This window comes from Gopherus flavomarginatus, chromosome 2, assembly GCF_025201925.1.
Source record: "Gopherus flavomarginatus isolate rGopFla2 chromosome 2, rGopFla2.mat.asm, whole genome shotgun sequence".
Taxonomy (NCBI): Eukaryota; Metazoa; Chordata; order Testudines; family Testudinidae; genus Gopherus; species Gopherus flavomarginatus.
The window spans coordinates 105,757,868-105,783,309 of NC_066618.1; the positions used below are offsets into that span (position 1 = coordinate 105,757,868).

At 38.3% G+C, this 25,442-nt stretch overlaps 1 protein-coding gene across 1 annotated transcript in view; it reads left to right on the plus strand.

The window, feature by feature from the left end:
- The window catches only part of ABCA13 (ATP binding cassette subfamily A member 13), a 294,970-nt gene that overhangs the window by 58,830 nt on the left and 210,698 nt on the right, over positions 1–25,442 (plus strand). Inside the window, exons 11-23 of the mRNA XM_050937636.1 lie at positions 640–767; positions 3,501–3,595; positions 3,840–4,016; positions 4,423–4,628; positions 6,009–6,148; positions 7,651–7,765; positions 9,681–14,450; positions 16,076–17,860; positions 18,319–18,425; positions 20,394–20,512; positions 22,273–22,445; positions 23,651–23,727; positions 24,351–24,472. Coding sequence (XP_050793593.1) covers positions 640–767; positions 3,501–3,595; positions 3,840–4,016; positions 4,423–4,628; positions 6,009–6,148; positions 7,651–7,765; positions 9,681–14,450; positions 16,076–17,860; positions 18,319–18,425; positions 20,394–20,512; positions 22,273–22,445; positions 23,651–23,727; positions 24,351–24,472 — 8,014 coding nt within the window. The remainder of the gene's footprint in view (positions 1–639; positions 768–3,500; positions 3,596–3,839; positions 4,017–4,422; positions 4,629–6,008; positions 6,149–7,650; positions 7,766–9,680; positions 14,451–16,075; positions 17,861–18,318; positions 18,426–20,393; positions 20,513–22,272; positions 22,446–23,650; positions 23,728–24,350; positions 24,473–25,442) is intronic.

Consider the following 25,442-nt stretch of genomic DNA (forward strand, 5'->3'; position numbering starts at 1 on the left):
ATCACATTGTTGGCTCATATAAAATTTGTGATCCACTATAATCCCCAATCTTTTTCATCAGTACTTCTGTTCCATTTTGTTGTTCATCGGTACTCCATTTTGTTGTTGTGCATTTGATTTCTTTTCTAAGTGTAGTATTTTACACTTGTCTTTATTGAATTTCATCTGATTGATCTCAGACCAAGTCTCCAATATGTCAAGCTTTTTTGAATTCTAATCTTATCTTCTACAGTACTTGCAACACCTCCCAGTTTGGGGTCACCTGAAAATTTTATTAGCTTACTCTCCATCTTATTATCCAAGTCATTAATGAAAATATTGACTAGTGCTTGACCCAGGCCAGAGCCCCTCTGGGCTTCTCAAGGTAAGTCCTCCAAGTTTGACAGTGAACCACTGACAGTTACTCTGAGTACTGTCTTTCAAATAGCTGTGCACCCACCTTATAGTTTCATTCAGACCACATTTCCCTAGATTTTTGTGGAACTGTGTCCAAAGCCTATCTAAAATCAAGATGTATCATGTCTGCAAACACAATACATGATATGAAGATTAATACGCTACAAAAATAAAGTCATTCTGCAGTACTGCATCCTTCTCGGTGTCATGTTGAACTTTCTATTCTATTCTTTTTGCTTACAGAACCCTGTATCTGGAGAAACTGCAGACTGTCATTCAGAAGTTGCCTCAATGGCCTGTTATGAAGAGGCTGCTTCTGGTAGATGGTGCTATAAGGAATGTAATAATCCAAAATTTATATTTCACTAAAGGTAAATCTGCACTGTAGTTACTTTTCATCAGCTCTCAAATGGCTGCCCTGGCATTTATCAATAGCATTCCACATCTAGCAAAGCATTCAGACTATGTAATACATTCCACGCTAATATATTTCCAGTGTCTCTAGAGTTTCCATCCTCTTAATGGTAAAGCACTGTGTGTGTGTGTGTATACACACACACACACACACATTTTCATTCTACAAGTTTAGCAAACAAGTAACTGTATAGCTCTCTCAGTAGTCTGCTTTCATCCTGATGAACACATGGCTATGTAGTAGTGTATGTTCTGTTTTTCAAGGACTGAATTCATAAAAATATGAATCATTGTATTTTTATAAAATATGTTCTGTCTCCTACAAAAGTGAATCTGAACAAGATCTCCAGATCTGAACAACCCTGTACTTGATTGCAATTTTGTGTTTTGATCTGGATTCTTGTCCAAGGTCTGTGGCTGGGTCTCTGCCTGTGTAGTGGTACCAAAACCCTGGATATGAACACATATGGGGAGTTTAGATCTGGATTCGGCTCTGATCTTTGTGGCTCAGGCCCATCCCTATTGTTTTATAAGTCTTTTCCCTGTCAGTGGGCTATATCTGATAACTGTTTCTTACTGCCCATCCAGTGCGAATATTTCAAATGTAGAGTATTTCTTTTATGATTGTAAATAGCTGTGTCGGATTTTTTTGTATTTTCAGATGACTGTACATTAGTCAGTTTTAAGTGCTACATTAATTAATCAACTTTCAGTGTCTTTGAAAAGCAGTTCTATTCTGAAAAATGACTGTAAAATATGTATAATTATATTGTCTCAATGACTTCCAAATCACATATTCTCAGTTTACATATAAAAGTGTTTGCAAAATCAAGCAAGGCTCCCAGAGTCAAGAGTTTCCTTCTTGGGCACTATTATCAGATAGAAAGGTTTTACAGGTTACATTATGCCCTCAGTGATAATAGTGGCTATTTCTTCAAATTATAGCATCAGTAATATTTCTATTACTGTTACCATCACTGGGTTTGTAGATGATAGGCCTGAAATTGAAATTCAGTACACTGCTCTCCTGCTCATGCACAAGCAAAAAGTATAATCCAAGTCAGGGTGTTAACTCTGTTGGCTCTGTGGGGAAAAAAGCAGTGAAAATGTATTTTAGCCACTAAAGGCAGGCAACGTGACTCTGAGCGCACAGCAGGCAGCAGACCTGGTGAGGAAGAAAATGTTTTCTTTACATAATCACTTTTCAAAGTAGAAGCACAATTTTAAGACAAAAGTTTAATTCAGAATTAGGCACTTTATATTTCTAAATTCAGTTACCCCACTATCAATTGAGATAACTCCACTGAAGTCAGTGGAGAGAAACCAGTGTAAAACTGACATATCGTAAGTAATATCAGGATTAGGCATATAAACTAATTTAAAACAATTGCTAATTGGCTTTTGCAAGCTGTGAATATAAATTCTTTAGGGCAGGAACAGTCTTTTTTTTGTTCTGTATTGTGCACCCAGCACAACAGGTTCCTTGTCCTTATGCCTCAGGTTCATAGGTGCTATGATAATAAAAACAATTTATAGTTGTAGTAATAGTCCTGACTTGTGAACCTCAAGCCTCCAGGAAATTCAGGGTCATGCCTGTAGTGTTTTTTTATTTTTTTCAGGTGCATTAATTTGAAATATTTTAGGCCAGATCCCGATGTAAATTGTTGTAGCTGCACTGATATTGATAGAGCTATGTTATTTACACCATCTGAGGATTTGGAGAATTAACTTCTCTAAGGTGTAGGAAAGGCTGTCGCTTCTTTGAGAAGAACACATGTAAGGGCACAGCTCTAAGAGGTGCTTCGGGAACGAATATTTCATGAAAGCTTGGTGGCTAAGTGCCCATCAGTAGTGCATCTTCCCCTGCATGCAGTACTCATAATAAAAGAAGTTGTCAGACAGTCCAATGCTCCACTTGTGCCAGTATAAATCACTGGGAACTCTGTTTAAGTCAGTGGAACTGTACCATTTTAATTTGTGTCAGAGAAGAGAACTGCAGGGAATGGAATCTGAATGCAACTGCTTTTTGTGGCCTACTGCACTGTGTAATATGGACATTCAGGTCCCAGCTTTTGGCTGTATTGGGGTCACTTTGTACAGCACCAGTAGTATAAAGAGGTCTAGAAGCCAGAGCAGCTGGCCCCAGGAGGATCACTGAATGGTGGAGGACCCTCAGGTAGTACAGATCCAGTGTTGCAGCTAGCAGAGAGTCTTGGGAGCTTCGCCACTCTGCCAGGCATTGCACAATGTCTCCCAGAGCTCCAGGAGAGCATGTCTGTCGTGCCATAGAGGTGCTGGGTATGTGTCCCAGCCATACACAGGCAGCAGTGCTGGCTGGATTTAAGACACACAGGAAGCAAAGCCTTGGACTGATTCCTTCCCAACCTTCTTGGTGTGGATGCTAACCAAGAGTAGTCCTTTCTTTCTGTGAGTGCAAAGAGTGCAGTTGTATACACACCTGCAAAGGCTTCTTGTGCTTTCCCTATCAATGCACATAATCGGGCCCTACGTAGGGGTATTATACTTACATTATTACATTAATAGGGATATTACAATGTCATTATGCCATGTTTCATGCATATTCCAGAAGGTAGGTTTGTCTCTTTTATAGCACATCAAAGAACTGCACATTCTGAGTCACAGGGATAAATATTTCCTTTTGCTGAAAAAAATATATAAATGTCTTACAGAAATTGTACATAACCTGGAAAAAATGACACCCTTTATTAAAAGAGATGGGCTCATGCATCTAGACATTGAAACACTCTTTTTAGAGTTAAAACAGGTAAGTCATCACTTATTCATAGTCTTTATACAATGCATAAAATCCACAAGTTAAAAACGGTTCCTTTTTGTTCCTGTTATAGATCGTGCTTTCTAAAATTAGTGGTTCACCATTCTGTTTGTTGGCCTTAGTTTAGTTTTTATTTTAGATGTTATAATCATGGGGTGGTATGGTTAGGGTTGAATTAAATCAACCTCATTACACTTATTTCATTTTCACAGTATTTGTGTTAATTGCATTTTAGATCTTGATGAGTAACATGTCCTGTACATGCCAGGATCTGCTCACCATGTTTGAGAAGACTGTTCAGCTTCCACAGGACTTAAAAGTCAGAGACATTTTAGCGGGATTCATGTGCCACCACAACTATCCAAATGAGACTTTCAAGTTAAGCAACCAAATCCAGTCAGTAAAGGAGTCTGTAAGTATTTATGAATATCTTTTTCTTCTTTTTTTAATTTAAGACCCGAAGTGCATCCTCGGTTTACTTCATTTTGTACTGTCAGAATGGCTTGGAGCAGGAAAGTATCTTCAATAAATTAAACTATTTATAATATCATTGTGGTAATACGCATACAACCCCTGCATGTATCTTGTGTGCCTGTGAAAATTTGGATGAGCCACCTTGCCAGGACATCCAGAAAGAGAACAGATTGAGGACTTGATTCTCGTCTCTCAATCTCACCTACACCTGTATAAACTGGGAATAGTTCTACTGAAGTCAATGAAGTTTTATTAGTGTATGAGACAGGGCCCAAGTCTCAAAAAAGCATCTTCCCCTTTAATAACTTACAGGTTACAAACTGTTGCTTTCTTTATTTTCAAAGGTCCTACTTTTGCAGAAAGTACTTCGTGGAGAACAGAGCCTGCCAGATTCAATAATGGAAGAATATTTGGGATGGCAAGAAATAGAACAGCAGCTCACTGAAAATAGTGCTGCTTACTCTAAAATTAATCAGTTGCTGAGCACAAAGACACTATCTGAGGAGGATGTCTACTTCCGCTCTTGTCAGGAGCAGCTACTCCTCTCATTGTAATGACTCATACATTATTTTTTTATATATATATAAAGGGCCTGATTAGATCCTCTTTCCCATTAATCTAAATTGGGGAGAAACTCCATTGACATCAGTGGAGTTACACCTATGTGGAACCAGTGTAAATGGGATCAGAATCCAGCCCTATGCTTAAATCTGAAGTGATTTTATATTATATTTATATTGTTAAAATAAAGTTACATGTATACTATGAGGTATTTTCTTAGAGCATAGTCCTACAGTTACTTAAGAATGTAACATCCTATCATAGAATATCAGGGTTGGAAGGGACCTCAGGAGGTCATCTAATCCAACCCCCTGCTCAAAGTAGGACTAATCCCCAGACAGATTTTTTGCCCCACATCCCTAAGTGGTCCCCCTCAAGGACTGAACTCATCAACCCTTAGTTCAGCAGGCCAATGCTCAAACCGCTGAGCTATCCTTTCCCCCTCTCAAGCCTATCCACTGATGGGATTATACTTGTGCATGAAGATACTCCTGGGCATAAGTATTTGCAGCATTAAGATGCTCTGTAAAGGAACTTGGTTTATTTTTTAAGTCTCCATTAGGCCCAAACCTGATTCCTCTGAAGTCATTGTCTGGAAGACCATTGATTTAAATGGCAGCAGGAAGAAGCCCATTGTTTGTACTAGCCTTTAGATATTAGATAATTTATTACTGTCTCATTTTTGTCCTTTTTCCATTTGTCAGAAAATTGATTTTTCTCCCTCTACATGTTTCTAAATGAATTTGAAATTGACTGAGGTGTTTTGTTTGCTTCTCTCATTTGAGCACCAGCCTCACAGATAATTACAGCATGACCCCTGGCAATAGAGCATGACTAACAGAGGGCCCATGTGCCACCTCAGTTGGCTCTACAAAGTGCTGTTTTTATGCAGGACACACAGGAATGTTGGCTATAGTTTCTCTTTTTTTAATGACAAAGTGGTGGATGATTAATACAAAGTAGGTCTTTATAATCAGGAAGATGCATTTCCCTCCCAGACTGGAACAGTTTTAGAATGCCATGTTTTGAGATAAACTAGTTGTTAGTATTTCTTGAATTCATTGTGCTTTTTCCATCTGATCAACAACTTGTGTGGCACTAAGGACCAGCCTCCCAGTTCTGCTCACATGGACATCAATGGCAGTGTTGCCCTTGATGCTAGTGGGAGCAGGAGCTGGCCATGAGCCCTGCTTGCCTTACTCCTGTAATAGTTGCTCTGAAGTCCATAGGACAGGTAGTACAAGTAAAACAGCAGGGTTTAGCTCTAACCATATAGCAGAACTGTATGTGCTGATCCCAGTGATTTTACTTTAGAAAATCAACATTCTGATCATGATATATCTGCCTTCTGGGTCTTTGATCATTTCAGGGTTATTCATACACTTGAAGAAATATGGTTTGCTTTTGAGGAAGACCCATATTGGAAGGAATTAACAACATTTGTTAGGAGAACATGTGAGATAGCTCAATATGTGAACAAGGAAGAAGGTTTCACCAGAGGTCACTCAAGTAGGTAAAAACTAGTTATTGCCACAACAAATTCTTTGCTTCTAATGGTTCTGTATGCTTCTCACAGTATAGTATTCAAAAAAAGAAACAGGCAGCTTCATTACGGGTACATTTCTATTTTCAAGAAAGCTGTCACTCTTATGATTAAAGCAGTGGTTAAACTGGTAGCTGAGGAAAAACCCAGAAGATACAGGGTCTGATTCTGCACTCTCTTACCTCAGTGTAGATCAGGGGTGATTTAAAGCTCTGTGGGAATCTTTCCACAAAACAGTTTTTTGTCGTAATATTCTGCTTCGTCAATACCTTGAGGAAGGCTTCTCAATACCTGAATGGAATTTCTGGTCAGAAGGAGACTGAGATCTCAGAATAACCAGAAAAGAGCAGAAAAGCGTTTTGAAATTTTTGAAAATTTTTGTTGATCAGGAAATCTATTTCTGAGTCTGAGTCTGTGAATGCTTTAGTTACTATTTTTAGTAAACCAGTTAGATCTGCAGAATTTCCAGTGTTGGATTTTGAAAGTGCTCAGGATAGCACCAAGCACCTCCAACACATGACCCACTCTAATATTAAGTACCTGTTTCCTTCAATTCTCCCCCCCCCATTGTTCCTTCACCTAAATTCACCATCCATGTTTGCACACATTTTGAAAGACACTGTTTACTCAGTCCATTGACACATTTTCAAAATAGTTCTTAACTGAACTGCAAAGCTCTAACAAAAACAGAGTTTAGAAATGAACACTGAATACCCCACCACTAAACAGGCTGTTGAGAGAATTTGACCTCAAAATAAGTATTTCATTATTGGATTTTTAAAAAAATCCTTCTTATGATATGAACTGGCATGACCTGAGCGCATCCCACAAAGCAAGGTAATTGATTGCATGGAATTCAGAGTTGTGGAAGCTGTGATGCAGTACAGGATAACCAGGGTGTGCTTGTGAATTTCATGATGGTATTTTTTATTTTAAGTGCTACGAAATGAAAGGTTACTGCTGTGCTGAATTCCTTTCCCCTGGCTGGTGGGAGACATTTAGGACATAGTTCTATAATAAAAATCAATCTTCGTTTTACAGTAGCTTTGCACTTGGTGTTTAATTCAAAATATATCTTCATTTCTTTCTGTAATGGCTATCAGTGGTATGTTTTATGTAGGCCTGATATTTACTGACTCTCTATAGCAGTCCTTAAAACCATTCAATACTGCTTGGTATCAAAATGCCCTTATTGAAAGTGTCATATCTTTTCTTCTTTAAAGACTGTAATTTCTGGATTTCTGTAGGAGTATCACAGAATGTAGCTGTAATCCTTGTCTCTTTTGATGCAGCTTCTGAACTCAGTGAAAATCTTTTCAATGACTTCAGTGGGCTTTGGATAGGGCCCCTGTTGAACAGAGTTCACTTTGCTTCTCTCTGCTCCATGACAACCTGCATCTAGTTGTATATTGCCAAGACAATGCATGATGCATCTCATTTTAAATTATAAAATGTATTTTCTCTGCAGATGATACTGAAGCATCTCTCTGTTCTGGACAAAAGCTCAATCTGAAGGCCATCACTAATAATTACATAGCATTTCTGCAAAACTTAACAAATTCCCCATTCATTTCATGGTCCGGGTAAGTTAAATTAATTCAATTTCAATGCTTCCCTCAACTGTTTTCCAGAACAGTATGTTGGTTTTTTTCTTCTGTATTTTAGATATTTTATAATGTTAAATTAGATATTTTTCTCATCTTAAGGAGATGGTTAGCATTTCTACATGTGACCAATAAGAAATACTATCCTATGTAGGATCACAGAAGGTTATATCTTCGTGGCCCTTATTCAAAAGCTTTAATAGAACAGCTGCAGCCTGCGTGTTACCACAGGTAACCAGTGTAACAGGCTCTTGGAAGACTCTAATGTACTATTATATTGGAGTCTTTACTCCCGACCCCCACACACTAAGTTGCTTGCATTATTGTCAGGCTATAATGTTTACTTGAACAATACAGTAGTATTCATTTAATCAACACTGTTACATAGCATTTCCCTCAGGGAGCAGGTTCAGGGCAGCCAGTGCATTTCTGTGATTCTAAATACATTAATGGCACACTTAATTATGAAAAGTAAATTTTAAATGACCTGCCTGATGGTGTCTGTAAACCTAGTCACAGTAATTAAGGGGTGTACATAAGCGCTGGCTAAATTATATTCCATACTCTGTGAACCTAGTTTCATATTATGGAGTTTTCTTGCTCTGTATGGCTGCTAAATGTTGACTTATTTCTTCACCTGTGAAATAGAAAGAATTAGCATAAAACGAGGATGAGCACTCAGTAGTATGTAAATTCTAGAATTTAAGGCTACTTCCACAGCTGAACCACATTGCTCATCCCATGGCCTGTGTTGTACCCTTGGTGGTTAAGGAGGGCTCCCTAATGATTTGAATGAGGAGTTTGCTTAAAAGTGATGATAAATGGCCTGTTTTGTTATATGCATAGCAATAGGGCTGAATTCTGCTCCCATTGAAGACAGTGAGAGAGTTTTACCATTGAATTCATTGGGCGCACGATCAGGTCACATAATCAGCCGCAGAGGAACAAATGCACTTGTCCAGCTGGATAAAAATGTCAGTAAAGCAAGGTGAGAAATGGGAATTGTGGCAGTAGGACAGTACCTAGAAACTGGTGCCTGGTATGGTGTAGCCACTCTGTTGGTATGGAAACCATATAATTTCTGTTGACTGTTCATGAAATTTATGAGTTTCCTGAGTTGGAGCTCCATGTCTTTATGCCCTCTGATCCCCACATTCCTTGATTGTTGAGTCCAAACCTTAGCTCTTTTTAACCAATCTTGTAAGAAGAACTATTTATATATATATATTTGTCAAAACTTATTTTCATTGAAAAAATGGCTTTGACAAAATGGATATTTTCCAAGATTTTGTTGAAAAACCTAAAATCAAACATTTATTGGCTTTCAGTTGTGTGTGTGTGTGTGGGGGGGAGATTTTTGGCCTTTTGGTTTTTGGCAAAAACCTTGAAAACTTTCACTTTCTTCAAAAAGTGTGGAAAATAAAGCACATTTTTCTACCTTTTGTACTTTTAAGGTCCTTGATATCAAGCTAATCAGTCTGTAGAGCTTCAAGGCTTTGCTAGCTTCAACAGCAGAATATACAAATTCCTTGAACTGCAGATGTTTGACTCTGCCAACTTGCCAGTAGAAGTAGGTGCTCTTAACACAGCCATCTAGCCTCAACTGTGTTTAGAGGACTTATATGTTGTGATTTTCTAATCACTGGTTTTTTTCTTGCTTTTTAAAATAGCATGTGATTGTGAGTTAATGTATTACAGTTCTGGTGTTTTTAATTGTTTCACCATTGCATAAAATGTGCTTTGTCTATATAAAATACACTTTACAAATACAATTTTAAGATGTAAATATAGCCATGTTCTAGAAAATGTATGATAAACCATTACATTAAACTGGTTTGTGATGTAACTTTCCAACAGGTAACTAATTTGAAAAAAATCTCAATTGATGTTACAGAATCTTGACATCTGTCAAAGAGCTTTTGAAGAGGGAAAAGAACATACAGGTTCTTGAGGAGTCGGGGATGGCCTTCATTCCACAGCTTGCAGAATTCATACAAGAAATGTTGATGCCTGGTTCTTCAGCCTCTTCAAGCCTCCAAGACTTAAAGTCCCTAACAGAAATAACCTTGAATAATTCCATTATGTGGCTTAACAGTTCTACCAATATGAAGGCAGACGCTACAGATGTTCATATATTTTCTGAACTCAATAATGAACTACTAGAGAATTATCAACTTCTTGTAAGGCTCTGGCAGAGTGAGCAGCTGGAAGTATTTTGGCAAATAATAAAAAAGGTCTTGGATCAATGTGACCATAGAAGTTCAGTGGAAGCAATAGAGATGCTGCAGATGTTCTTATCTAAAATTATAATATCTTCCCTTCAAGAAAATCAAAAAGTCCTTAATAAAAGTTTGCAGTTCTTCCAGAAAATTCTTACAGAATGGCCTGAATTGAGTTTTCTTGACATAGATTATGTAAACAACTTCTTCAGTGAAAAATTCATAAGGAATCTCTATGAAGTTGGAGTGTTGACTCAAGAACATTTCACTGCTGCTCTCAGCACCATTCATGCTGTGAGAAATGTCTCTTCTGTTCTAGTCTCAAATACAATTTCTTCTCTATCTAAAGTACAAGACATAGGGAAAATTGTGTCTGATTTCTACCAAAGCATCCCAGAGGTAGGGGACAGTAATGCAGCCTCACTTATTCAAATGCTTTTCTTTGTCTACCAAAACATTGATCAATTAAGTATCCAGAGCAACAATTCTGTGCTAACATTCTTCCAGAAGATCTCAGAAGACATTTCATCTACTCCAGTTCAACATGATTTCCAAAACATGAGTGAGGTTTTTGACTTTCTGTCTGAAGCTATACATCTCCTCCAAGGTCTCACCCAGAAACCTCTCTGTGAAAAGTTAGCAACAGTTTACAACTACGTAGAGCTCCAGGCCCAGTCCCTAGCACAGAAAGGGAAACAAGAGATAGAAGTAGTATACAGTACTCTGGGAAGCTTTAAAACTATATTTACAGACACAGAGCTTCATACAGCTGCCTTTCAGTATTTGAAACAACTTTTTGACATCTCAGCAGAAAGCTTGTTAAATAATGAATGTGCTGATTGGTATACGCCTAGCATACCTTCTGTGAGACAAACAGGAGATGTTCATAACTCACTTGTACTCTCATTGGTCAGAGTTCTGTCAAATACATCAAACTTCAAAAGTGAGGTAAATGTTCCTTTTGCCATGCATTGCACTGCTACCTGGCTTCAGATATGGACAGAGATTTTGGAAGAGATGTCTGAAATACTAAGGTTGGATTTAAATTTTTTCAGTTATCTTCGGAATGGCCTGAACCGCCTTTCTGAAGGTCTTGAAAATATAAACCATACTGAACTGTGCAATACAACATTTACAGTCAGTCCTGAAACTACATCAGCAATACATCTACTGAAAATAATAATAGAAGGTTATCACTTAAATGAATGGAAAGACTTTGAGACTCTAAGTGGCCTCATAAGTAAACTTAGCAACATAATTGATGTTATCAGCTCAATTAAAAGAGAGAGTTTAGAGGAAGCTTTTCAAACAATGGAAAATGTGACTGTCAAATTGCAGAACTCTCTATTGAAGGTTAACATTAACAGGGAGTTTTTGGATTCTTGGTCTGATATTTTCTTTCCATTGAGTTCTAAAGTGGAATATAGAGATTCACATGTAGATTTCATTGGGCATTCACTTTCAGATATTCTAACACTTTCTGTGGAAGAATTTGGAACTGTTCTCAGTGACCTAAGAGAGACTGCTGGATTCCTTAAAAATATATCCCAAGATCAAGATCTATTGTCTTGTGTGATGATTTTCCAGAATGTTACCAAGTTAGTTTTGGAAGATATTTTGATAGACAAAAATGTTTCACAGATAAGTGTTCTGTCTCGTCTTAATCCTCTTCTAACCTCGGATAATATAGTCAGTGTACTAGAGGGATGTAATAGATGGATGCATATTATCAGTAGCCTCAGTGAGAAATACATCACTTATTCCCACCTTGAAAAAGCAAAACATGTTTTATTTTTGTTGACATCTCTGGGAAGCATTAATGAGACTGATACAAGCTTAAAGAATACCCTGGATATTGTTAACATGACTTTTAACCTCATAGAACCTCCATGCTTACTAAATGGCTCTGATGCACGTTGTGCAAATGTTAATTTCAGCATTCTAGCAAAAATTTTAAAAGTTCTTCCTATGTTTTCTGAAGAAGATGATGGACAGACCCATGACTTTATCTTTACTCTATTGAATGTGTCAAGGGGCCAAATTCAGTCAATTTTCAAAGACTTAATGAGATTCTCACCACATACATCTGACTCAGAACTGATGTATTTCATTAAATTAATCACTGGAGCCATCAAGAATTCAAGGGAAGTCCTTAATTTGCCTCAGAGTCTCCAGCCTCCTTCAGTAGCACTTTTCAGAAAAATTCAAATTTTTCTGAAGAATATAACTTCTGAAACCCTACAAAACAACTCATCTCTTCTGAACACTGTAAATCTCCTACATGCATTTGAAGCACTTCCACAAGACACAATTATGAGCTTCCTAAAGAAGTCCTTTCAACATCTAATTAGCCACTTTATGTCAAACTTGCCTCATAATATACAAAGTTTGCAAAACATAACTCTGCATACATGGATGAAAGCAGCAGACCTCAATGTGGAACTAGTAAGGAAGGCACTAAACATCTTAAAGTCTCATAACCTTACCAATTTTCCAATACAATCAGGTGATAAAGGATTTCCAAAGCATATGGCAACTTTGGTGAGAAACATTCAGAATACAGATCTAGAATTCTTAATTGATCAACTCAAGCAAGTTAGTAAAAGCCTGCATCATTTCTTTAAAAATATCAAAAATGTGTACATTGAGAATTCTGTTCTGGACAAGTTGACAGGCTGGGTAGATTCCTTTGAGAACAATTCATATTCTTGGAACTTGACCAACATATGGCAAATCACTCAGTTATTTAATGAAACTGAGCTTGATGATATATTACAAATGCTTTACATTCTTCCTGATGGTGTTAGTCTTATACAGCGATTGGCTCACAAAAACATCACTGATGCCCTAATTGAAGTGTACACTTTCACATTAACTCAGGAAGCAAACATGTCAATGTGTATGAAGGAAGATTTATCCAATAAGGTAGGTAGCCTTCTAGAGTTACTGGAGGTAGTAACTGATATGCCTGAGGAATCTGCAAGGACTTTGAGTTGTCTAACTGCAGTTGTCTGCTGGAACCTCACAACGGCAACACCTCAGAATGACTCAGATTTAAGGACTTGTAACTTAAATGCACACACAAATTTTTCATCTATTTACAACACGATTACTGACGTATTTGAGCAATTCAAGCTGACAACTCCAGGGGGACATGACCTATGCTCTAATGAAGATTATCTGAGGGAGATCACTTACAAAGTGACTTGCTTCTTTCATCAATTCAAAGAGTGGAACTCCATTCTTCTGAAGCTTTCTGAGATCCACAACATAAATAGTTTGGCTCTGAAACAGCTATTGGGGTTTTGGAATAAGCTATCAGTATATGTTATGGCGTTTGGAAATAGTAGTACCATCTCAGTCTATTGCTCTTCCACACCAAAGAGACAAGCTGCTTTACAGTTCATAGAAGCACTAAACAACATGACATCAACAGAGATGGCAATGGCCAAAGCTATTTTTGAACAGTTAGCAGATCTGTATCGTGCCCTAAAATTGGATAGAAGCACAGGAATGTCTGTTCCAAAGACTCTTCTTACTCATTTAAAAAGTATGACCAATGAAGTTTCTGGAGTGCTAGATAATGAAGATGTCTTATCTTTTCTTTCTGCAGCCCAGCCTTTGCTGACACTGTCTCCTGTTGGAAACCAAACTTACACGGTGCTTATGGCATTATCAGCTTTGAGTAGAAACAGTAGTTTGATTAGTAACTTTGAGGCTCTTTGGCTTGATACAGAGAGAGGCATACAAGATTTATTAGTCAATTTTAGTGTTCTGAACTTACTTTCTGTGATAGACAAAGAAGTTCAATTACTAAGTGCAGCAGCCAGAAAAAATTCTTCATTGGCACTTGCTAGTTTATTAAAACAGTTTAATTCATCATCTCTAGAAACTCTACTAAGAAGCTTTGAGGACTTTCAAGAAGTTGCAAGAGACTGGCTACTTGAGTACACTAATAAAAATTTCTCTAGAATAATAAATGCACTAGCTGTCCTTATAGCCAATGAAAGGTCATCTGATGACATAGTTCTGATTATCAAAGGTATCACTGAATTTTTGGAGCTCTTCACAAATGGCTCTAAAGAAGATCAAATTGATATATCATTTGTTACTGATCTCCTTAGTGGGGAAAAGCTGAATAACATTCATATTGCTCACATGATTTTACAGAACAGTCTGCTTAACACAATCTCTGACCTTACTACTAAAGAAGAGGTACTGGACTTAAATGATACAGATCTTCAGCTAATGAACTTCATTGATTTGTTTTTTGATGATGCACAATATGAAAATTATGGAAAAGAGATTGCCTCATTCCAGAGCGGGACAATGGAGATGATAAAAGAGTTTTTACAGATACTCTTTTCAACTTCTGGAGGACATTATAGCAACAAAATGTTTGTCTTATTAAAAAACTTACATAAGGATATAATTGCAGAAATGAGGTGAGTGTGTCTATGTCTATTAACTTTGTGTCCAAATACATTAGAGATAGCGCTACTGTATATTAGTAACATTTTGGTTATACATTGTATTGTAATTCTACTTTAGAACTGAACCTGTGAGTAAACCCGCATCTGGGACCAAAACTATATCTAACAGATCAGGGCTATTATTTTATTTATCTAAATTTCTGCAACAGTTTTGGATTTTAGGATACACAATTTGGAAAGAATGATAGTGCAAAACATTTCAAGGCACTGTTTTGCATCTTGTAAAAATAGTAATGCTCTGAAAAAAGGGACTGATTTTTAAATGGTATGAGGTTGCTGCATCAAATAATATGGAAATACTTGAAACTAAATTCCATTGCCTTCGAAGTGCCCAAACGTAGAACATGCCGCTTAAATTCTCTACTTGGAATGGTTTCAATTTAAAATTCAAATTGAATATAAAAAATTAACTGTTCCTATACCCATGCAAGGAGCCTTGAGTTGCGAACTTTCATGGAATTTTGTGCAGAATAATTGAATCACTGAAGTTTTGAGGATTATTTTTGTACAAATTAAACTAATCTCAAAGCTGATATCAATGCACTATTAAAACTGGAAAATGGAGCACATGGGTAATAAAAGTGAAGGCAACACTTAAATCCATTTCCCATCCTCTGTATTTCATTATGGATACTGTAACATCTAAAACTGAGTAATATAGTAAAGCATGAATTCACCAAAATATAAAAAGGAACAGAAAATTCCATGTGTTCAATATAGCCAAATTAATGTAGAAAAGTTAAACTTTGAATTTCTTGTGTTTAATTTCTCAACCAAACAACTAAAAAATACAACGTGCTTTTGGATTTTTTCCAACTTTAAATGCTTGTGTCTTAAAAGTTATTGCACGACTTTTTCCTCAAGTTTGAATTGCTTTTTTCTCCAGTGAATAATCATCTGAATTTATAGTTTCTGGCATTAATAATTCAAGTTGTGATTAAAAATTGAATTTGAAAATGTGGAAAACATTTCTCCCCCCAACTCTCTTGCATAACACAGAATGTTAAATGGATTCTGCTCTAATATCATAATAGAAGTAAATTCTACAATGGCCTAAATAACAACTTCTCCAGTTTTATGCAGATGTAACTCTGACTTTAGTTTGTCAGGGTAATCTGTCTGTTGACTGAAATGAATTTACATTAGTGTCAAGATGGAATAAATCAGTTATGAATGAGGTCCACAATATCTAATCAATATCATAAAGTGGCTAGACAATTTTGGGTAATAGTTTATTAATAGTACTTCACTGATTTCTTTCTTCAACCCCTAGACTCCATGTTCTTCTCTTTATTATCCCAACAACCTTTATATTTCCTATGCTAATTTATAACATACTGGGCATAGGGTTTTTCCATTGATGAGATGCCTTTTATGGCATCATCTAAAAGGCCTGATTGGCCAACCAGAATGTCCCTTTGGATGACCAGAATCCACAGCCAGACATGAATCATAGTATAGTTTACTGGTAATCTCTCTCTTTTGTGGTAATATCTTATATTTTGCTACATTTTCCTAACATAGTTTTACAGTAACAATAATTTGCATCATCGTAATCAACAATATTTCTGTTGCAGCATATTCACCAAAGATGATGTTGGAATTCTACTAAACTTGGATCAGTCTGTTAATCTAAAGGAAGAAGCTGATGGGCTGAAAGAAAATATGTATGACTTAATTAAGGATGCAGCCATATCTGAAAATGGGACACTTCATTTTGACAATGCAAAAGGACTGAAGTTTTTGAAGGATTTGTTTAATGTCCTGTTTAAAGATTTTTCTGTAAAAAATGGCAGCAGAAGTAACTATGAACTGTTTACTTTTATGAATCATGTGTTATTTAATACAAGTAATTCTGGGGACCTTGCCCAGCTGATTAGAGATCTTTCTAGAACTCTTCAACTTATGAGGAAAACTTCTGCAGAAATAGGATACCTCATGTATTTTTTTAACAACCATTTCAAAGATTTCCTAGGTAGCTATCCTACTTTTCGAGAAATGCTACCTGCTTATTTGGATAAGGTGTTTCCTTTGAAAAATAGGCAGATAATAGAAACTACAGAGACATTACTTGATCTCATCTTGTGGAGCAATGGAGCTAACTATACTCACAGCCCATTTCCAGAACTTGCTGTTGATTTGTGCTCATTGTGGGAAAGCAATGAATTTGTAAAGCTAGCAAAAATAGTAGAAGCCATTGTTAAGTTTTTGACTTTGTCCAAGAAAGCTTCAGAAAAGCTAGCTAACATTTTGGAATCATCTATCAACTCAAATGCTATGGAAAATTTAGACTGCATTGAGATGGACTATTCAGACCTCCAAAGAGCTGTTCATGATGCAATAGAAGACTTAACTGAAACGCAGACTGCAGAGGTTCTGCATTCAAACCACCATCAAGTGGCAGATTTGGGGAAAGAATTTCTTGATTTGACCTACTTGTCTATTCGAGATAAGCTTTCCAGATCATGTGGCTCTGGAACGGCAAACATATCAAGCAGACTGGTCACAAATCTGAGCAAACTCAATGATTTATATGATATTGCAGGTGAAATCGCTAAGTTTTTAGCAAATGTGCAGAATTACTCTGCAGAATTGGAAAGATTTACTGCAATTGTTACCAGTGCAAGCATAAACTCATCTGATGATGCTGCCAGTCTAATACAAGATCTTCTTCATTTTTTTGTACCCATTAATGATTATATTAGCAAAATGCATTTAACTTCTAGACTAAATTTTACTCATGGCTCAATAAATGAAGAAAAATGGGAGGGAATTCAGGAAATGATTACTTATTTGTGCAAAGGAAACATTACAGGAATAAAAGCTTCTATCAGAGCTGTAGCTGATCTCTTTCTGGGAGCTTTCTGGAAAAATCACTTAAATGAAAATGACTTAAATTTGCTGCTGACTTACGTAGACAACCAAGATTACTTTCTTAAAGTTTTAGAAGTCACTATGGAATCATTCAAGTTAATGAAGAATGTTTCTGAAGGAAGCTTCAATCTGTGGTCACTTTTTGCCAGCCTTATCAAACAAAATATAACCTACCAGCAGAAGGAACAGTCCATCGGGGAAACAGTTCTTGAGGACTCATTAAATAGAACTAATCCTTGGATACAGTTATTGCATTTAAATGCTGATCAGCAAGTGAATTCCACAAGAGCCTTACTCCAAACAGTTATGGGGTTTTTTGCTAATGGAACTTCTGGTATAGCTGACATGGCCCAGTTGGAAAACAGCATACTACGGATGATGCATGACTTTGACTTGATTTTCCAACCTTTATCGTCATATGAAAATTATGCCAGACAGTTGGTTAACTTAGCTGAGCATTGGCGAAAAGGCCAACTAAAAGAACAAAGGTAAATATTGGAAGGGTGGTTTATTTTTAAAATCCTTGTCCAGGTCTGATTTTTGTTCAGAGGTGCTGAACACTGCTGGCAGTCAAGTCAAAGGGAGGTGCTCAGCATCTCTGAAAATCAGACCGATTTATATTGAGATTGAATTGTTTTAGAAATGAAAAGAAGGAAAGGGGGCGAGGGGAAACAACCTATAGCAAACACAAGAAAAGTAGTTACCAAGACTTTACCTTCAGATGTTAGTAAGAATGTTGAGTACCACTGCCCATTCGCCTGATTCTGATCTAGTTCACTTTGTTGTAAAACAGGAGTGAATCCATTGAAATCATTCTGGTTAGTGTTGTGTAATTGCAATGAGAATCAGGGTCACTGAGGTCTGTAATAGCATGGGCAGTCCTTATTGAAGCCATTCTCTGATTCTGTCATCATAAAAGTGATGGTATCCTATTATTTTTCCTTAGATTCTCTGAGATGTGCCAGGGTTTCCAGAAGCATTTAAACACTGCTAATGCCAGACTGCTACAGAAGGTGCAGATTATGGCTTTGAGTGTATTTACAATGCTTTCAGGTTGGTTGCTGTAATAACAACTATTAGCAAGATGGGTTCATTATTCATGTTATTGCTGTGCTGCTAAGACTGTGCTCAGAGCATTCATGTTTAATAGCAATAGGTTCACTTGGATGGTCTCAAGTCTCAGAATGAAGTTGAGAGGCACCTGACAACAATTTGACTCAGAAGGCCTAGTATAACCAAATGCCACACAAATGGATGCCTTAAGTTAGGTTCCTAAATCCATATTTAGGCTCCCTGGATTGGGGTGAGGGTGGATTTTCAGAAGTGGTCAGAGTTGGCCTAACTCTGCTCCAGCCACCTAATGGAGTAAAACTCTCAATAATTACAATGAGATCAGAGTTAAGCCAACATTGAGTGGTTTTGAAAATGCCACCTCTAAATAAGTTTGGTTTTCAGATGTACTGAGCACCCAGAAGAGCCCACTGACCTTTGAAAATCAGGTCACTTATTTAGGCCTTACATAGAGGTTTAGGAGTCTAACATTTAGACACCTCTTTGTGTGTCCTGATCTTTGTAGTATTTGGTTACATTAAGTCTTCTGAGTCAACTGAAACCACACAGAACTCTATGTAAGACACACAAAAAGTAATCAAACATGCTCATTTTCTGCAGAGTTGCCTAGCTCAAATAGTCATCTAAATTTGCCCTGCTGAATTTGAATGAATCTGAATTTAAAACAACTGCTCTGAAAAGAGACTGGATAGAACTGACCCCCCATTTGTCTCCAATATGTATTCAGCATAAGGTCTGCTGATTTAATGATGGGAATGAATTTTTATTAGTCTTTCTATTTTCCTGTTAACTGGTGGGTCAGTCCAGCTCTGTGAGGCAGCTGGATTTTGTTCTGTTAACCATAGTGCAGTTGTAGGGCCAAATTCTCTCCTCACTGTCACATGTACAAACCTACCAAAGGCAATAGAATGGAGCTGTTTGCTCTGGATATGATGGGTGACCATTTGCGTAAAGATTGCCTCTTCAGGAGATTGGATAGGGAATGATGGGAGACCTCTTTCATGACTGATCCCTAGGATTATCTCTCTGCTGTAAATCATCCAACATACTGACCCTTCTCTCCACTTGCAGCTGTGTTGTGGGGCGGTTACTGCTGCCCTGGGGATACAGCATCTTTAAGGTCTCACCATAGGGAAACAGGGTGATGGAGGTCCCAGAGAGCTGCTCTGTTAAAAATATCATTACTTATTTGTATTATCATTACATCCAGGAGCCCCAGTCAGGGATCAGGACCTCACTGCACTAGGTGCTGTACAAACAGAGAACAAAAAGATGGTCTCTGCACCAAAGAACTTATAATCTAAATGTGTGATAAGAGACACCAAGTGGATACAGACAGATGTGGGGAGTACAAGTAAACAGTGAGACAGTATTCGTCAGCATGATGGCAGTGGCCTCACCACACCAGCAGCTTAACTTTTGTCAAGCTTTTTGTAAGCATCTCCGCAAAGGAGAGATTTGGGGAGGGATTTGAAGGAGGATAATAAGGTAGCTTTTCACAGATGTGTACAGGGAGCTTCTCTCAAGGCCTTGAAAGTGAAGACAAGCATCTTATATTAGATGTGACAGAGCTGGAGGAGTCACTGGAGGGCTTAAGTACACTTAAAACCTCTGACAGGCTCTGCGTCTTGCTCTCATGAAACCATCACTAAGTCCTCCTGCTCTGGTTCTGCATCAGGCCTGATCATCCTCGGGTATTGCTCAGAGCTGTGTAGGACCACCAGACAGTTGGTGTAAGGGTAACCTGCCCTTTTCCCCATGTAACCTGTGCGATGACTTTACCTCGAAATAATACTTAGCAGTTGTGCACCACACAAGAGTCTCCTGCTCCTACTTTTAAAATGTCTTTCCTCACTCATCACCCTTCTCAATGCTATTGGCATTTCTGATAGGGAATCGTGTTTAGGGTGATATTTTTCACTGATTCAACCTGTGTGTTTTCTTTTACAGACAACCCTACTCTCATCAGCAACCTTCTCTGTGCTTTTACAAGCTGTAAGGATAGCCTAACAAGGCATTTCCTCCTTTCTGCCATTGAAGGAATCAATTTGGTTCATGAGCAGTATCAGGTGTGATGGAGTTCTAATCCTGCCAACATCCTTTTGTCATGCTTTAAATGTCACACTGGAAAATTACTCCATAACTATTTTGCTTCTTTTTTTCCCTGCTGCATGAAAAATCAATCACTATGCTTGTGTATAATCAGGGTTTTTAAGGGATGTTTTTATGCCACACTTGATAATGATACCCAGAGGGAATCACATAATATATGCTGACAAGTGTTGAAAGCCATAAACAGAATAACTTGATTGCCATTGGGTACCAAACAGCAATTGCTATTTTTCTTGCTTTATATTCCAGTATTGAAGATGCTTTCACAGCACTAAAAATGTACAAGGACAAGGGTAAAATCCAAACAAAATACAAATCAATTCCCCAACCAGAAACATCTGGGCTAAAATAATATCCAGAGTATATATTAACTGTTCTCGCCAAGAGGAATTGATCTGTGTATCTACAACGGTTCTGAAATTTGGCAAAAGTCATAAACAGAAGACCAACAATGTAGCATTTAGAGCCCCGTTCTGTGTTCAGTCTTGCTCCGCTGAAGTCAATGAGAGTTTTTCCATTGACTTCAGCCAGAGGAGAACCAAATCATCAGAGACCACCAAAATATTAAATTTACCTTTGTACTAGAAAGTTCTCCTTTCCTCGCTTTTGGCTCTTTGCTCTGATATTTTGTACTCAGAGCTCTTGTTGATGTAAGTGGGAGTTCTGAGTATGTAAGGAGAGTAGACAGCTTTGAGAGCCATCTAGCAAATCTGAGCCCTGGTCTACACTGTGGGGTGGGTGGGTGGGAAAACAATCTAAGTTACGCAACTTCAGCTACGTGAATAACGTAGCTGAAGTTGACGTACTTAGATCAACTTACCGTTGTGTCTTCACCGTGGTGAGTCGACTGCTGCCGCTCCCCCGTCAACTCCATCTGCTCCTTTTTCGGCAGTGGAGTACAGGAGTCAACGGGAGATGGCTTGGGGGTCAATGAATCACATCTAGACTAGACACAATAAATCTATCCCCACTGAATTGATCGCTACCCACCGATCTGGCAGATAGTGTAGACCAGTGATTCTCAAAGCTGGTCCACAGCTTGTTCAGAGAAATACCCTGGAGGGCTGGGCCGGTTTGTTTATCTGCTGCGTCCACAGGATCGGCTGATCACTGCTCCCACTGGCCATGGTTCCCCTCTCCAGGCCAATGGGGGCCCACGGGAAGCGGCACAAGCCGAGGGATGTGCTGGCCGCCCTTCCCACAGCCCCCATTGGCCTGGAGCAGTGAACAGCAGCCAGTAGGAGCCGCAATCGACTGAACCTGAAGATGTGGCACGTAATCAAACCAGCTTGGCCCGCAGGGGCTTTCCCTGAACAAGCGGAGGACCGGCTTTGAGAACCACTGGTGTAGACATACTCTGAGAGTAGAATTTTGCTCAGAGACCATGTATCTCTTGATTTTTCTTTCTCTCTCCGTCTCTATAACATCGTTCACCCACCTACACAAAGCGCACGTACAAAATGCCAAAAAGAAATGTTCTGGCTTGACAGAGAATAGTTAGATAAAAGGATAAACGGAGAGAACAGTACATGATGCAAGGGGGGGCACATGTCTGCAGGTGTTTAATAAATCATTGCTATCTATCCTCTTTTTGATTTTTGTTTATTTTTAAATGAAGTTAATCAGAAAGTACACAACATTTAACAGTTTAGGCCTGTTCTTTCAAGTAAATAAATACACAGCACATAAATTTAACTATGAATACCATCTTTTGCAGGATATTGAAACAATGTGGTCAGTTTCCAATGAAGGGGACTGTGGGAACCTTTTATATGTAAACAGGAAGATGTCCAGTACCTTGGAGGGCTTCCAGAGCGCATTAGAAAATATCACCTACAGCAGCTGTGAATGTCAACTCACCTTAGAGAATATCCAGAAACACATGCAAATGTAAAGCCTTTACTTTTCACTGTCATGTTGTTCTGCTGTGCATTATTTTTATTTGTCATAGTGATATAGTTTCATACATATTCATGAAAAGTTTGCACAATTACAGTATAACCTCTGCTCACCTAATATTTGGTTGACAATCTAAGGTCCTGATTAATTGGAGATTGGTCAGATATCTGAACAGCAATATGTACCACTGATCCATGATGATCAAAGTCCCTGTTTATCAAAACATGCTGGAAGTTTTCAAACAAAAAAAATGTTATTGTGTAGTCATTAGTGGTATCAACAATACTGCAACAATAGTTACTGACTTGACTCCTAACTGTCTTTTCTTTTACCTCTGTCCTAGACAGTTCAAATAAGCATCCACATTTTTTGGGTTCTTCGCTAACCTCAGTTTTCCGAGGCCTGATCCTATGATGTGCAGAGCATCTTTTGCAATGTGCTAAATATTCAGGTCAATTCAAGTTGAGAGTGCACAAAAACTCACAGGCATGCGTGACATCTCATAGTATTGAGCACTAAGTCATCTTAGATTGTTTTCTGTCCTTTATACAGTACTTCTATGCAGCCACCTGAGAGAGTAGCAAATACTGTTGTTAACTAAAGGGTTAATGAAATGTTACTGGAAACCTTGGAGATTCTTTAAAATGGTTGCCTATAGAAGGGTAACACTTATTACGTACTTTACTGTACTATCAGTTTCCATCCAGTAGACCACATTTTCAAAATGTACCTGAAAGACATAAGTCCATTAGTGCCATTAAGAAGAGTCTGTGGCCATAAGCTGCTGTCTCTGGACCACTGACTCATGCTGCCTATTTTTTTTTAGTCCGTTTACTGAAAGTCATGGAGGTGAGAAACTGCTAGACCAGTGCTTTTTCGTCTGGTTTATTTTCAGACAGCTTAATAATGTAGAATCTCATGAATCATTTCCTCTCATAACTCACCCATGGGAAGGAGTGTGATTATCCCTGCCCAGGCAGTGTGTATGCATAGTAGGAAGGCTCGCTGACCCACTCTCCATCTATAACAACTCACATGTACAAGCACCAGGACTAATCTGGCCCTTAGAATTTACCTTTTGCTTAATTAATGTTACTTCAGTACTCCATGATAAGCCCTATACTTAGTAAGCTTAACATATGGTAAAGCAAACTAGATGGAAATGGCTGCTTTTAAAACTAGTGTTGTCGTTTCAGGTTGGCTGGAAACCTAGAGGCACCTTTGTCAGGAAATCCAGTGATAGCTTTTGTCAGTAACTTCAGTGTACCAAATGGTTAGTACGTGGTTTCTTTACAGGAGCAAACGTAAACTACAATGCTGTTTTGGAGATAACTCTGGTACCTTTGCTCACAAGGCACGAGAGAAAACATAACAAAGTAAAAAGAATGCTGCTTTGGGAAAGTACCAAGGTGACATTGTATTGGTGTCTTATGAATCATTTGGGGTCTGTTCCTCCTCACTATCACCGTGACCCACCTGTTGCCAATGGGCCCAGGTCAGTATAGTTTCTATGGAAACTAGGCTACCAAGGGCTGCCCCAATCACATGCTCTTGGAATCATTCTGAAAGGGAGATCCAAACTGCAGAGCGAGAAGCCAGATTAAGTGATTGAAAACTGCCTTTGGTAATTTAAGGTGCCTTCTTCCCAAACCAGTTGTGGGGAATGGCTTATGCTTCAGTGCAGTAAACCTCCTGCCCCACATCTCTGCCTGAGAACCAGGAATCCCTCCAATCCCTTAGGATTGGTAGGAAAGAGAATAGAATGCCTTGGAAACAGCACTCTGCCCTTTCATGCCCCCTCAGCATAGATCTGTGAGGAAATGGAGGGCTGCCTGGTGACCCCTAATTAAAGCAGTGTAGTGAGAAATCGACAATCCATGTTTTCCTGCATTGCAGATGTGAAAATCAAAGACTGTGTGCAGAATGTTCCTGAGCTGGCATGGGAACTTCGTTCTTTAGTCAACATTTCTGAAGAGACTATCAACACTCTCTTGGAAGCCAGTTTCTCACAGTCAAAGGTAAGAGGTGAGATGTGGGATGCTAAATTAAGATATTGACCTATAAAAATGCTTTCCAGCCTCTCTTAGCTGGTGTAGAAATGAACAATACTTGTTAGGTATGTGGGCCTCCTATGTTTTCATTTGCTATTTTTTTCATATGGAAGATAGTTTTTGTTTTTGAAATTCAAAATAAAGCATTAAGAACCTAATAAGAAAACCCTGTGATACTAGCAACCAAACCCCTGAGGCATTGCAAAGTCTTCTGGAAACATCAGGGTTTCACCTTCTTGGATAGTTAACTTCATATTTTCTCCTACAATGGGCAAAAAAGTTTCAACTTTTACTTGATGGGATGGGGGCAGGACAGGGACAAATTCTGCTACTCTGAAATCTGGAAATAGGCACAGCTCCTTTGGATTAAGTGGAGTTTCACCCATTTTTAGCTACAAAATGTCCTTTTACCACCAGGAAATTCTGGAGAGCCATAAACTCCATGGGGAAATTGTACTGCACCCCCCATAGCTCTCAGGTTTTGTAGTAAGGAGAGTAGATCACTCTCTTGTGCTCCCTTGATGTGCTACTCTCCCCAAGTGTTCCCTTGATGTGCTATTCCCCCAAGAGCTTTGATGTCATTATCTCTGTGTCCCATGACTGTGACCGATTCCCTCTTGAAGCTTAGAGTAGCATTAACTCTCCTTTGTCCAGTATGAATCATAAAGGGGGAAGATAACTAGAGGTGTCCTTTCCTCTGTGTGTGTGTGTGTGTTGGAAATGAATTGATATTTTGGTACTTGACTGAAACTGATCAGATCAATCAAGCAGCCACTGGATGTCACTGATGCTCCACAATCAGAGGAAGCTGCAGGTTTTGTCCATAGCAAGCTTGAGTACTAGAATGACAGTTCTTAGTTTGAATTCTTTCACACAATAAGCTTAACTTTAATTACAGATGGCTTCTGTTCTTCTGTTCCTTTGTCAATGTTAATAA